Source organism: Nansenia antarctica (genome assembly GCF_963989245.1).
Source record: "Nansenia antarctica genome assembly, chromosome: 1".
Taxonomy (NCBI): Eukaryota; Metazoa; Chordata; class Actinopteri; order Argentiniformes; family Microstomatidae; genus Nansenia; species Nansenia antarctica.
In genome coordinates, this window is record NC_137674.1 from 66,384,080 (window position 1) to 66,398,542 (window position 14,463).

The window sequence follows — 14,463 nt, forward strand, 5'->3', positions numbered from 1 at the left end:
GAGGTCTGGAAAAAGGTCTTGTTGACAAATAAGTTTTATATTATCATGTATAATGATATGGGCTAAAAAGTGGAAAGGTCTTGACTGTCAATCTTCAGATTTAAATCCAATTGAACATGCATTTAATTTCCTGATAATATTTGAAGCAAACAACAAGTGAATATGGTTACAGTACAGGCCTGTCAGAGCATCACCATGGTTACAGTACAGGCCTGTCAGAGCATCACCAGAGAAGATACCCAGCGTCTGGCGGGGTCAATGAGTCGCAGACTTCAGGCAGTTATTGCATGCAAAGGATCGTCAACCAAATACTAAACATGAGTGCTTAATTTGGACATTTGATAAAACTGTCCCATTACTTTTAGGTACCCTAAAATAGGGAGACTATGCTTGTTATGCCTGTTTGTAATTTATGAATGGTGAAATCAATCATGTACATCAAATAAAAGCTGAGAATCTCTATTTTAACCTAATTTCCCATTACTTACGCTGGTTACTCATTCCAAGGGAGCATAAAGAAACAGGAGAATTTTGATTTGAGAACGGGATTGTGTATTAGCCAAAGTGTGCTTTTTGTTTATTGCTGAAATGTGTTTTTCAAATGAGTATGCATATGCAAATATTTTAAACCCTTACATTAAATACATCATAACATGATTGTCCCATATCCATTTCCTGCTTATGCAACCTCCCTGGTCGTGTTCCTTCCTGTCCTTTAGGTTCGCTGGGCTGACCTTGAAGAGCAAAAAGATGCTGATCGAAAGCGTGCTATCGGCTTTGTTGTCGGTCAGACGGACTGGGAGAAAATCACTGATGAGAGTGGCCAGCTGGCTCAGAGAGCTCTCAACCGTACAAAGTATTTTTAAGAAGAGACTATCAATTCCCCCTGCTTCTTGATGTATAGGTATGTATTTTCTCTTACTGTAGCTGTATTTGTATTACCATTTTCATGGTCATTACAACAATTATATGTCATTTCATTTCACAACTTTAAATGTTATAGAATTCCATGCATTGGAGTAAGGGAAGGTTAAGAGTTTGTTAAAAGACTTAAAAGCTTAAAGCTTTTGGTTTAAATTGTTACTCTTGGAAATGCTTCAGAAGATTCAGATAACCTCCTTAAGTAACCCTAGTCTTAGAGCTCTGATTCTGTTAGATATATCTCAGTCAAATCTATCACAAAATACTATCTAGTTAAATTGTATGCTATAAATAATTCGTAGAAATTCATAACTAATATTAAGTGCAAACTGTTTTCATATGCATTATTTGTTTCCATCATGTCACTTTCTAATGTCTTTGTTTCCATGTATCTTTGTTGTGGATTTTTCAATTACTTTTCTCTTTCTCTGCAGGTATCCAGACTAAAAATGCTGAACCTTTTTCTCCTGTGGTGAAAGTTATAAAGACTATTCTGCCGAAGTTTATAACATCCATAGCTGTTAATTTCATAATTAGGATACAGGATAACCTTTTGAATTAGTGGTAACATTTTCATTTTTTAGACTTTTAGTTGTTAGTTTTTTTTTAGGCACTCTCTTGTATCAGTTATCCTTGCAGTTGCTCTAGCTTGGCGACTGATCATCATGTAGTATTTGTGTGTACTGTATACCTGTGAATACTGTGACTTGTTTTAAGAAATAAACCAAGAAACTAAAACTACCCGTGGCGAAGCTCATGTGAGTTGTCATGTGGGCTGCACCATAAAGACTCTTCTGTGATGTGTATGAGCTCAACCCAACCAAGGAGTTGCATGGGGCTTTTATCACATAATAACCATGTGTTTTTTTTTTTTTTTTTACTCTTGGTAAAAAAAATGTTTCAGTTTTCTCCATCGCTACATGGTATAGCCGGCTTCAAAATCTCCCGGCAGGATTGCTCCCCTGATTCCTGGCACCAGTGATATCACTCAGGTGGTTTAAATTATCACTTTATTTTCTGCATTTTGGAATAGCCTACTTGCTGAGTGTTTTTTTTGCATGTTGAGTCCACCTGGATAGCAGCATAGCAAGCAAACATAAAGTTAAGAATAGACAAATGATCTTGGTTCAGAAAAAAAAACTGTTACAACCTCTACAACTATTGTAACAGCGTTTTTCTGAACCCAAGTCTGTGACTTCTTGAGGAGCTAGTTACATAGGGGTCAGTGCATATTTGAAACAGACTGCGGGGATATCACTGATGCCAGGAATGTCATATTGGATGGATATTTTCACTGTCATAGATAAATGGAATATATGCCTCCAAACGTATGTGCACAGGCTCAGTTCAAGCCTCTTCAAAGGTATGAAACATTTGCAAAAGTATACAGATGTTTGATTTTGGATTGTTATATCAGCAAAAGAACTCTGTTGATCAGTGCATTTTGCTCAAGCTAAATGTGTTCATTGTCATCGTTCTGGAAGACATTGAGGTGCAACATTACAAAAGATTCTGATGGATACTGTATTTGGTAGACCTGACATACATGTTTCATATTGAACAACAAAACATGTCAGCTCTATAGAACACAGATACTAGGACTGGACTTTTCACATAGAAACAAAGATAATATTTTGTTCAACAGCTGACTCTTTGAAGTCGGAAGTTTACATACACTTAAATCAGTCACTAAAGTCATTAAAACTCAGTGTTAACCACTCCACAGATTGCATGTTAACAAACTATAGTTTTGGCAAGTCGGTAAGGACATCTACTTAGTGAATGACAACATATTCCAACAATTGTTTACAGATTATTTCACTTATAATTCACTATATCACAATTCCAGTGGGTCAGAAGTTTACATGCACTAAGTTGACTGCGCCTTTAAGTAGCTTGGAAAATTCCTGAAAATTATGTCATGACTTTAGACGCTTCTGAGGTTAATTGATATCATTTGAGTCAATTGGAAGTGTACCTTCCTGTGGATGTATTTTAAGGCCTACCTTCAAATTCAGTGCCTCTTTGCATGACATCATGGGAAAATCAAAAGAAGAAGAAAAAAAAAAAAGAATACCTGGGAGCAATTTCCAAATGCCTGAAGTTACCACGTTCATCTTTACAAACAATATTACGCAAGTATAAACACCATGGGACCACGCAGCCGTCACACCGCATTGGAAGTATAACCACCATGGGACCACGCAGCCGTCACACCGCTCAGGAAGGAGAAACGTTCTGTCTCCTCAGGATGCACATCAATCCCAGAACAACAGCAAAGTACCATGTGAAGATTCTGGAAGAAACCGGTACAAAAGGATCTATATCCACAGTAAAATAAGTATATATATATCGACATAACCTGAAAGGCTACTCGGCACAGAAGAAGCCACTGCTCCAAAACCGCCATAAAAAACCAGACTACTGCCCATGGAGACAAAGATCTTTTTGGAGAAATGTCCTCTGGTTTGATGAAATACAAATTGACCTGTTTGGCCATGATGACCATTGTTATGTTTGGAGGAAAAAGGTGGAGGCTTGAAAGCCGAAGAACACCATCCCAACCGTAAAGCACCTGGTGGCAGCATCATGTTGTGGAGGTGCTTTGCTGCAGGAGGGACTGGTGCACTTCACAAAATAGATGGCATCATGAGGAAGGAGAATTATGTGGATATATTGAAGCAACATCTTAAGACATCAGCCAGGAAGTTAAAGCTTGGTTGCAAATGGACAATGACCCCAAGCATACTTCAAAAGTTATGGCAAAATGGCTTAATGACACCAAAGTCATGGTATTGGAGTGGCCATCACAAAGCCCTGAACTCAATCCTATAGAAAATATTGGCAGAACTGAAAAAGCGTGTGTGAGCAAGGAGACCTACAAACCTGACTCAGTTACACCAGTTGTGTCAGGAGGAATGGGCAAAAATGTCACCATCAACTTATTGTGGGAAGCTTGTGGAAGACTACATGAAATGTTGATTCAAGTTAAACAATGTAAAGGCAATGCTACCATATACTAAGTGTATTTAAACTTCTGACCCACTGTGGGAATGTGATATACGGTAAGCTGGAATAAATAATTCTCTCTACTATTATTCTGACATATCACATTCTTAAAATAAAGTAGTGATCCTAACTGACCTAAGACAGGGAATGTTTACTAGGATTAAATGTCACAAATTGTGAAAAACTGAGTTTAAATGTGGCTACGGTGTATGTAAACTTCCAACTACAACTGTATACCCTTGATCTATCACTGTCTGACACTTAAGTACACTGTAGATTCACTTAAAAAATAATGTCTTGAAAATGTTTACTATAAGAAAAGGAAGCTAACTCTCACTGTTGCTGGGCAAAAGTCAAATGTTGAATTGACAGCACACTAAATACAACATATGATGTACTGATAAGTGAACGTAGTGAAAATAACAGACATGTTCAGCATCCCTTAATGCAAATAGCCAAACAAAGAATCAACTTTATGGTGAAGGTCTACACACCATCAACTTGCATGTTCCTGTTATTCCTTTTTTTTATATACAATGGTGCCCCCCAAAATGGGCATACACCTATTACATATCTTAGCAGAAATTGAGAATGACTTGAGAAGTTGTTCATGAGTAATAATTACTTATGTTATCCTCCATTCATAGATATTGCTCATCATCAGAAAGATACACTGTATTATCTGATACATTTTTTGTTCATACTTTGTTTCTTAATGCATGTTGTGTAGAAAAACTCCAAACCTCCTCAATAGTCTCCCTCCCTACAAGATCATTGGCAATGGAGAGTCTTAACAGCCCATTGCAATAGATACAAGCTGCTCTTATTCACCACCAATCTAAGATGTATGGTTTTGCATACAATTATAATGTAAGTGTACATACCCATAAGTCTTCTATATATTCACAACCTAATAATATTGTTATTAATAGTCACTCAAGGACATACTATACCAAGTTCAAACAGGAGTCCATATAGTCCTGCGGAGATTTGTGTCCTGCAGTGGGATATCTGTTCTCCTGGACATCTGTGCTCGCTACCTCTGGATTGAATGAGAATAAGCAAATGTTGCATTGATGCATGAAGACAAAGCCAGAGAACGCACGTTTGATAGCGAGCAGTTGTGTTGAAGACCATGTTTGTATAAAGAGCGTTGATGTAGCCCATAGGATGGATGGATCTTTTTGGAGCATTGTCAACTAAGGTAAGTATATTGACGTGAAACAAACTGCCGATGGCTGCTTTGAGGTCTAGCTCAAGTTTCTGACATTCAAATAGAAGGCTAATAATTATTAATAGTACTTATTCTGAGATATTGTTATATGTTTTAACATTAATTTCCTAAATGTGTTAAGTATTTAGTAGATATACGTTACTAGTGGTGTATGGCTAGAAACTGTCTTGTTCTGTATGGTAGAACGCTGACATGACTGGAATGACTAATCAATAATGGATTAATGAATAATATAATGTCATTAATCACAAACCGGTTTGACATGACATGACTGTACAGTATAGGTCCTGAAAAGGCAATGTTGCACTGCAGTACAGTGAAGACATTTGCTGTAGTACTGGCAAAACAGTTGCCACAGAGTTGAGAGTAATTGCACGATCAGGGTCATATTTCTTATATTTATTTAATTGCACATGTTCTTGTAAGAAGGTTGCTTATAAACCTAGAACTTGATGAGACAGCACTGTAGTATCACCCTGCAAAATAGTTTGTCAGAATAACATTATAGCAGCAAGGTATGAACAAAATTTGTCAGCCTCTGATCCTGCCTTCTAATAGAAACATGCTGACAGAGTGATATGCAAGAAAATAATCGACAGCCTTTTTGTATATTAAAGAACCAATTTCTTGTGTGGCTTGTGATTTTTTTGTGTGTTGAGTTTTGTCTTTGCAATGGATATCAGTGCACTCATTACTTCAGAGCTGTTTGTCAAATTATCAGAATGTACTCTTGAGAATCGTAAATGCATACAAAGTGCATTTTTTATGTACTCTACATGCATAAACACGAGTGACGATGTGGCAAGATGACGACAAAAAAACTAATGTATTATTGCTATGTGATTGATGTAGCAAAAATACACTTTTTTTTCACGCTGTTAATTTCACAAGGACACCACAACTGGTTAATGTAATTCTACTGCCAAATATAATAATGTCACTAATTCAAAATGTGAATCCAAATACAGCACTTTATTAATATATGTCAAATACCATAGAACTAAGTTGCTGCTGTTTGCTTTCCTATGCTGAACAGAAGGTAAACACAGTCATATGCTGTACATAACTAACACAAATGTATGGTCTCTTCTAAACTGACAGTCCTCTAGAGATGGAATTGATGACACTGGAGTAAGTTCTTAAAGCCAGCTGTTCTCTCTGACACTTTCTATGTAGAGAGGGGAGATTTGAATTCAGCTGGCACGTCACTGTCCAGTTTACAGATTACCTTGTAGATTGCCTTTTTCCAGGATGGGTCAGAGTCTTTGGCCAGTGAAATGGCGATATAAAACTGTTGCGATGTAATCTCAGCAACTTCAAGGAATCTGTCAGGAACCTATGGATCAAGAGACAAAGTAAGCATGACACCTAAGAGAAGTGTAGCTTTCTTATTCAATGGAAAGTTATGCATACTTTTTATAGGAAAAAGTAGGATTTTCATCTACAGGAAAATGCTTATCAAACCAACTCTCTCTGTGTTTCCATTTACAGTATACCAGGTATTACAGTATGCCTATTGTGATCTTATAACTCATTGATCAGATCATGATCGAATCTTAACACCTCTCAGCTACACCTGAAATGTAAATGTATCCCATGACTGTCTCCTGTGTCTGCGTTGTGATCTGATTGTGTTGAAGTATTCATTTCACAGCAAGGTTACGTACCCCATTCAAATATTGGGCGCTAAACACTTACAGTTAGGTCCAGAAATATTTGGACTGACATCATTTCTATAATTTCTTCTCTACACCACCAAACAAAACAATTTTGAACAAAAATACTGCATAAAACATTTAGGAATTGCAACCATTTTTATACACTGACCCCTACTTTCAGGGGCTCAAATGTAATTAGTCAAATTAACATAATCATAAATAATTTTCATTTGTAATACTTTGTCGAGTAAAATGGTAAACGGACTGCACTTATATAGCGCCTTTTTTGCTGCTCCAAAGCGCTTTACACACCAATGGTGGCAAGCTGCCATGCAAGGCGCTGGCCCGCTCACTGGGAGCAATTTTGGGGTTCAGTGTCTTGCCCAAGGACACTTCGACATGTGGCCAGCCGGGGCTCGAACTGCTGATCTGCCAACCTCGCGACTCTACCTCCTGCGACACAGCCGCCCCAAATATCCTTTGCAGACAATGACTGCCTGAAGTCTGGAACTGTGGACATCACCAAATGCTGGGTTTCCTCCTTTATGATGCTTTGCCAGGCCTTTATTGCAGCTGTCAATTGTTGTTTGTTCGTGGCTCTTTCTACCTTTAGTTTTGTCTTCAGCAACTGAAATGCTTGCTCGTTTGGGTTGAGATCAGGTGATTGACTCGGCCATTGGAGAATATTCCACTTTGTCTTAAAAAAACTCCTGGGTTGCTTACGCAGTATGTTTTGGGTCATTGTCCATCTGTACTGTGAAGCACCGTCCAATACATTTGGCTGAAATTTGAGCAGACAGTATATCCTTAAACACTTCAGATTTCATCTGGCTGCTTCTGTCACAACATCAATAAATACTAGTGACCCAGTGCCATTGGAAGCCACCATGTTTCACAGATGATGTGGTATGCTAGGATCATGAGCCTTCCAAGCTTTCTCCATACTTTTTTCTTACCATCATTCTTGTACAGGTTGATCTTATTTTGATCTGTCCAAAGAATGCTGTTCCAGTACTGGGCTGGGTTATTTAGATGATTTAGAATCTAGAAGTCTAATCTGGCCTTTCTATTCTTGAGGCTTATGAATGGCTTTCACCCTCCGTATTTGCTCTCGTGAAGTCTTCTCTTTATCGTAGACTTGGAAAATGCCTACTTCCTGGAGACTGTTCTTCACTTGGCTGGATGTTGTGAAGGGGTTTTTCTTTACCATGTAAAGGATCCTGGGTTTCATCCACACAGAGCTGCCAAGTCTCACGCAATCGCCGTGAGACTCACGCATTTCAACCAGTTCTCATGCTCTCACGCCGCATCTCTATTTCTCACGGCGAGAAATAACAATTGTTTTACGGGACTTTTATTTTTGAAATTCCTTGAAAGAAAGCTACCGGACATGAGTTTCGTGGCATCTTTCTGCACGCGCGTTAACTTGAGTCTGCAATCGAAGCGGCAGGCGAGCGCTGATGGAAGAACCTGTGTTCACGCGAGCTGCAAGAACGTAGCAAGCAGTGGTTTCCAGATTGGGCTACTTTTGGTCACACTGGACGGGTGCATTCGGCAGCTTTTAGACCGGTTGGGCTGGACATTGTCAATTCCGTCTGGCAACCGTGGTAGCAAATTATGTGCATACATTACAACATCGTATCTGGTAGCCTACTGGACTGGGTTGCACCAATTTGGCGTAAGTCATTATAAATGCAGGCATTTAGTAGTTACTAAACCCCTAGTTGTTACTAGCAAGTTTCAAACTAGTTGTTTACTAATTTCGGTTGCACCACGCCAATCTTTTGTCAATCTTAGCTAGTAAATACTCTGGGTTTTTTGGTAACTGTTTTTTGTTTCTCTACTGTAACATAACCAGGTACATTAATAATAATTACAATTCAAATACAATAATTGGGGGTCCCTCAAAAAAAATGTGGGCGCGCTGCGCTCGCACAAGATCAACCACCAAAGCCCTCATTCTGACCCAGGAAAAACCCTGGTATGTACTGTATAACATGATAGCCATCTATGAGCAATGCACTGTATATAAGATGATGACCACGGGTCTTTCTGCTGCTGACCAAGGGGCTGAGTCCTGTTGATGGGGCCCATTTTTCTTTTAGAGTCTGTAGGCTACTGTATTTGTTTATTAAGATTTCATAAATATGATATATTGTCTGAATTTTTTTCTTGTTTTATAAAATGTTAATTATTTTCATTTCTTGTGCTGGTTTATTATGAACAACATGTAAAATTGCAGGAAACTAGCACAAATAATTGGGTGGGAGAGAGGGGCCGCCGCTGCCAAAACGTGCACAGTTTTGGGTCGCTCCACCGCCAAAAAATATCACTCCAAACTTTTGGTGAAACTTGGCAGCCCTGCATCCACCACTGTTGTAGGGTTAGGGTTAGCTAACCCTAACCCTAACCCCACTGATGCTCACCAGTGCTCTTTTTCTCAGAATTTACCAAACTGTTGATTTGGCCATGTTCCCGCTATCTCTCTGATGGATTTCTATTTTTTTTGGTTTTTGGTTTTTGCAGCCTAAAACCATATTCTGACAGGAATAGTATTATCTGGGGACCTCTGGTAATTGGTAATAATTACGGAGGTCGTCTATGTTCTTAATCCTGTGTGAATCGGCCATGTCCGTAAAAATTCCAATGCAAATTACCTACCATAATTCGCTGAACTCAAAGGTCCTGTAATAATACTTTATCCCGTGCGAATCAACATGTCAGTGATTTGGGGTGAGAGTGTTTTCTCCCGCCCCTTTTTTCTGCCATGTGTTCGAGTTGTTCATGAAGCGGATGTTACACAGAGCCATGACATCATTTTTAAAAATATATTTATTTATTTATTTTTAAACTTGTTCCCAGTTTCACCTGCTGTCACAAATGCTTCCCAGTCTTCTACCTAAGGTGGTTTCTCAAATAGGATCACAGTGGGTCTTCTGATCCTGACAGATGTTGCCACAGATGTTTTTGTCGAAGGAGTAAATTAGCTAGGTTATAACAGTATGTAATGTCATACGGTACAGTGGCATTTGCTAAGTGGCCTGTTAGGGAGTTAAGATTCTGGCTAGTGCAACATACTGAACATTGTAAAGAAGAATGTCATGATTAGAACTGACATGATTCTTTAGTCTCTATGTGAGAGACCCACATCTGTTGGACATTATATTTCACCATAGTGTTGTACTTGCTGAAAACAGCACTGGTGTCCCAAGTTTAAATCAGTCCCCGATTAGAGGAGAACAATTCAAATCAGCTTTGAAAGCCAGATTTCAATAGTTCAATAGACACTGCTGTATATTTGAGAGTTGAATGCATGTAAACAATAATGCTTCTAACCATATAACTTACAACTATCCAATCCTTTCACATCTACAGGACAGCTAATAGGATGTGATTTAGGGTTAGATTTGGAATTTAGCTCTAGAGTGACTCCCTCCAGCTTTAACAAGTAAGACAACCGAATGTATTACAAAGCACTAACCCTCTGCATTCACAGGGTGCTTCTCTGTGCCCTATTCAACTTTGCCTTTTTTCGGTCCTGTTAAAGCATGTGTTTTTTCATCTGCCTTCGTGAAACTGATGATGTGTACTGTGCTAACCAGCATTCACTGATTCAACATCAAATTAAATGTTGATGTAGGGTTCTATAAGTCATGTATTAAGTATTTCTCTTTGTTCATGTCCACCCATAAATAAAGAATGTTGTTCCATGATTGGATAATGAATAAGTGAATATGAACTGAGAGATTTACCTGGAAGTCATTAGCTTTGTTGTAATGCTTGTTGAGAGCTCTGAAGAGCTCAGAGTCTCTGTCTACAGTCAGATCTCTCACGTTGATGATTCCCTCCATTCTAGCCTGACGGGCAAACTTCTCCATCTGAATGTAGTAGAACTCTCTGAAGTTGCTGAACCACTTGACAAGCTGAGACATGATACAGCGAGTGAACTGGGAACACAGAAGCATCATGGGTAAGTACACTGTTGTTCAACTGAAATGCTATGTAGTAAATGTTGTCTGGGTTGGGAAGCTTTGGTTGTTATTTTGTCTGAAGAAGCTTTTTGTTATTTGTCTGCTTTATGTTGTATGATAGTGTGTGTTGGGGGGGGGGCGGGGGGGGGGGGGGGGTATTGAAGTGTTTTCAGTATGAACTAAATGAATCATGAAAATAAAGCAAGTTAATTAAAGCCATGTGTAAAGTGATTGTTTTGTTCTTGTTACTGTATGGTTAGTCTAACATACTGTAAATAGTGTAGTAGTGTAATTATGTCATTATACAGTGCCCTGAGTAAGTAATGGGACAGTGGGACAATTATTCTACATTTGGCTCTATACTCCAAAGGTTTTGAAATCAAACAATTACTATGAGGTTAAAGTAAAGTTTCTCAGCTTTTATTTGAGGGTATTGGTGTACATTTCCCATTAAAACAAATACAAAATAAATGCAACTCTCCCACAGATCAGGAACAGTCACTCTGAGGTTGTGAGTACTACATACAAATACTATCTAATAGAAAACTGAGAATCTCTAAGCTCATAGTAAGTGTTTGATTTCAAATTTGGAGTATAGAGACCAAAAAAATAAAAAAGAACACAGTGCCCATTTCTTACACACTTAAGTTCAGTCAAATTGATTAACTCCATCTCTGACATGGAAAAGGTAGCCAGAATCCCGATTCTGATACTGGTATAACGCATAATGTCCTTATAATACTGAAACTACTCACATGACTGTTGTGTGGTTAATACACCCTGTAGTGAGATGTTTGTCAATCACCATTTAGTTATAACATGTTTTAACCCCTGCAGGCAGTCAAAGGTCTTGCTGAATGAGACACCAGGGTTGTCCATTACACTTTATCCAGCTTAATGATTGTATGGATTATTATGTACTACTCACCTGTACATCAGGAAAAAATGTTTTCAACACATTGGAGCTCGGGTAGCGAGTGTGGAAGAACATCAGCTTTGCTTTCCTCAAATGGTTGATGCTCAATCCCTCCTACATTTTTGTGATGTTATGGACTTAACACATTGACTGGAGAGAGGCTAGATCGATTTTCAAAGCAAGAGAAAATGTTACACTGTCCAATGGTTGTGTTTTCTCTAAACCTATAAAGTAATCTAAACACAGACTGCCTTTATAAACAAGCCATTTTGATTCTTCATCAAAGTATTGTCACAACAACTAATGCTCCACCATACCTCATAGAGTGTTCATCTCTAAGGAGAGAAGACATTTGCATTTATAGACTATCCTTTTATTTCACAAGTCACTTGTAGTGATGACAGGGTTGTGGGCAGAGATTATAAGACACTTGAACCTCTAAGTAGACTAGGTGAAACAATAAGCACTGTATTGTTGGTATGCCTCAGATATCTACAGCCAATTGCTTGCATAGAAAGCTATCCAAAAGAAGAATATGCCAGACATTTTTAACTGTACTGGAAACCATTCACCCACAATTCATCTAGTAGTAAGTTTGCCGCTCACTATGCTTGTTGTTATCTTAGAATGGTAAAAACGACATGGTTGTTTCTTTATTGTTTTGTTGCTAAAATGCAATTGACTGTCAATAAGAAAATATAATTGATCTACCACAACACAATAACATCTTGCTATAGTTGCAACTCGATATGTTTTTAAAGGATACATTCAGCACATAGGAGTTCCTCTTCACTATGCTCTGCAGGCTATCACACTCCATATTCACATGAGGAAGGCAGAGGCTTTCCAGAACAACATGACCCACAGCCATGCGATGAGCTTGAGGACTACTTGGAGGTCTTGAGGTCACTTTGGACCTCACTTTGATTGTGTCCCAAGGTAAGTCAACTATCCCTGAGGTGAATTGACTTATGTTGGGGGATCCACATTGGAGGCCTCCGAAGGTATATTTGACATTCTTCAGTACCTGATCTTCTTGCAAAGGACTGTGGGGGCTAGAAAGGAGTGGCCTTTTTACTGCCAGGTTTACAGAACTAGGCTTTTGAACAACCAGAGAAAGAGCCTTAGTTTGGACATCAGGGGGTTGAACTGTCAAACTCTCAGAACATGGAGGGAGCCTTGACATGCCGTTTTCATGGGTGGATGACTGTTTGTGAGGACTGGGGTATAGGGTCTCACTGTCAGTTTCCATTCCTCTATCCTCAACATGCAGCTGTGGCAACTTCAATAAAGAATGTGATATGTTTTTGCAAATCAAGTCAACGCTAGAATTTACAGCTCTTGAAAGCTCATACTTTAAAATGTCTGCCAGAAGCTTGCCTTCGTCGTCAGGTTTTGAGTGGATGTAGTCCATTAGCTTGATCTTTTTCCACCCTAAATGTACTCTATTAAAGGGCCTCTGAAAGTCACTGTATGGGTCCGTGAACACCTCAGTCGTAGATGTATCGTGGGATCTTTTATTCCAAGTGCTATGGTCCTCTTCTATCACAGCTGTTGAATCCATCCCATCACTGACTTCCTCTTCAGATTGGTTAGTCTCATACACCTGGATAAACCTTTCTTGGAGTTGCCCTAAGAGCCTTTGCATGGTTTGAAGTTGCTTCCTGTGGGTCTGGCCCTGTTTACTCTTACTACTAGTGCCTTCTCTCTGCACATGGTCCTGATGCTGGGGCAACCTTTGTTTCCTTTTGTTTTCCTGCTTCCTTTCCATTTCTTCAAGGGAACTTGCTCTTCCCTCACCCATATAATGTCCACTAGGAGAGATTGTCATGCCTCTGATGATGTTCTCCACTCTAGCACGCTTTGCCTGGTGGTGATCACCTAGGGACCAGTCCTGGGCACAATTGGAGCTAGTCCCAGTGGATGACAGGCTGGCTGGAGACAGAGGTTCCATTATGTTGCCCTTGGATGAATTGCTGTTTTGGTCCACCAGGAAAGACTAGTTCAAGATGGAGCTAGACATAGGAGTGTCTGTGGTAGTAGGTGCTCTCCTGTAGGGTCCTCTTGCTTTCAATAGTTTTCCGTAAGACCATAGAAATGAGTGACTAATTTGAGTGGAAGGAGGACAGGGGGGAGCCATACATATTTTCAAGTAAAAAAGGATTGGTGTGCTCTGCACTTTCTTCTGGGTAGATGTTGCTGGAGAAACGCATGCTCTCATCCAAAAGGCTTTGATTCATGCAAAATGAAGAAAGATATCATTTACGAGTGGGACATTTTAACACTGTTAAACACATCTGAAAAACATAAGGATTTTAAAAGCAATACTGTACAGAAAGTGCATTTTCAACAGGTCATTTGTAATGTGATTTTATTTGAAGGAGCTATAATTCAGCTAGAGATATATTGTATTACCATTGATGATAACTACTACAGAAGCTTAATTAAGCTGTAATACACTTTTGAATTGTGGAAAACAGAGCAATAAAGTAACTTTTAAATAATATAAATTCAGGAGGTTAGGAGGCGGATTGCTTTACTTTTATGATGAACGAGGCCCTATGAGGCCCCATATAAGTGATGTAATTGTCCAAATAAAATGTTATTTCTAGCAAACTATCTAACTCAGTGTTTGTAAAAACGTGTTTATGTCTACTCTTTGTTAACTGAATGTTTGAATGTGAAATTACCAGTTTAAAAACTGTGATGAATATCTGCTATAACCAAGGTGGTGATCATGCATGTCCCTGAGGG

The 14,463-nt window shown here is 38.9% G+C and overlaps 2 protein-coding genes across 2 annotated transcripts in view; one reads left to right on the forward strand and one right to left on the reverse strand.

Annotated features, from left to right (window-relative positions):
- The window catches only part of ylpm1 (YLP motif containing 1), a 35,423-nt gene extending 33,780 nt beyond the window's left edge, over positions 1–1,643 (forward strand). Inside the window, exons 20-21 of the mRNA XM_080525140.1 lie at positions 720–904; positions 1,356–1,643. Coding sequence (XP_080381266.1) covers positions 720–866 — 147 coding nt within the window. The 3' untranslated portion in view covers positions 867–904; positions 1,356–1,643. The remainder of the gene's footprint in view (positions 1–719; positions 905–1,355) is intronic.
- A 4,618-nt stretch (positions 1,644–6,261) lies between these two features.
- Positions 6,262–13,480, reverse strand: LOC308152227 (prospero homeobox protein 1-like; the record flags this gene model as incomplete). Its single annotated transcript, XM_080525151.1, has 4 exons — positions 6,262–6,500; positions 10,575–10,769; positions 11,722–11,823; positions 12,476–13,480. The coding sequence occupies 4 exons, from the start codon at positions 13,478–13,480 to the stop codon at positions 6,333–6,335; spliced, it is 1,470 nt and encodes a 489-aa protein (XP_080381277.1). The 3' UTR covers positions 6,262–6,332.
- Positions 13,481–14,463: the final 983 nt, after the last annotated feature.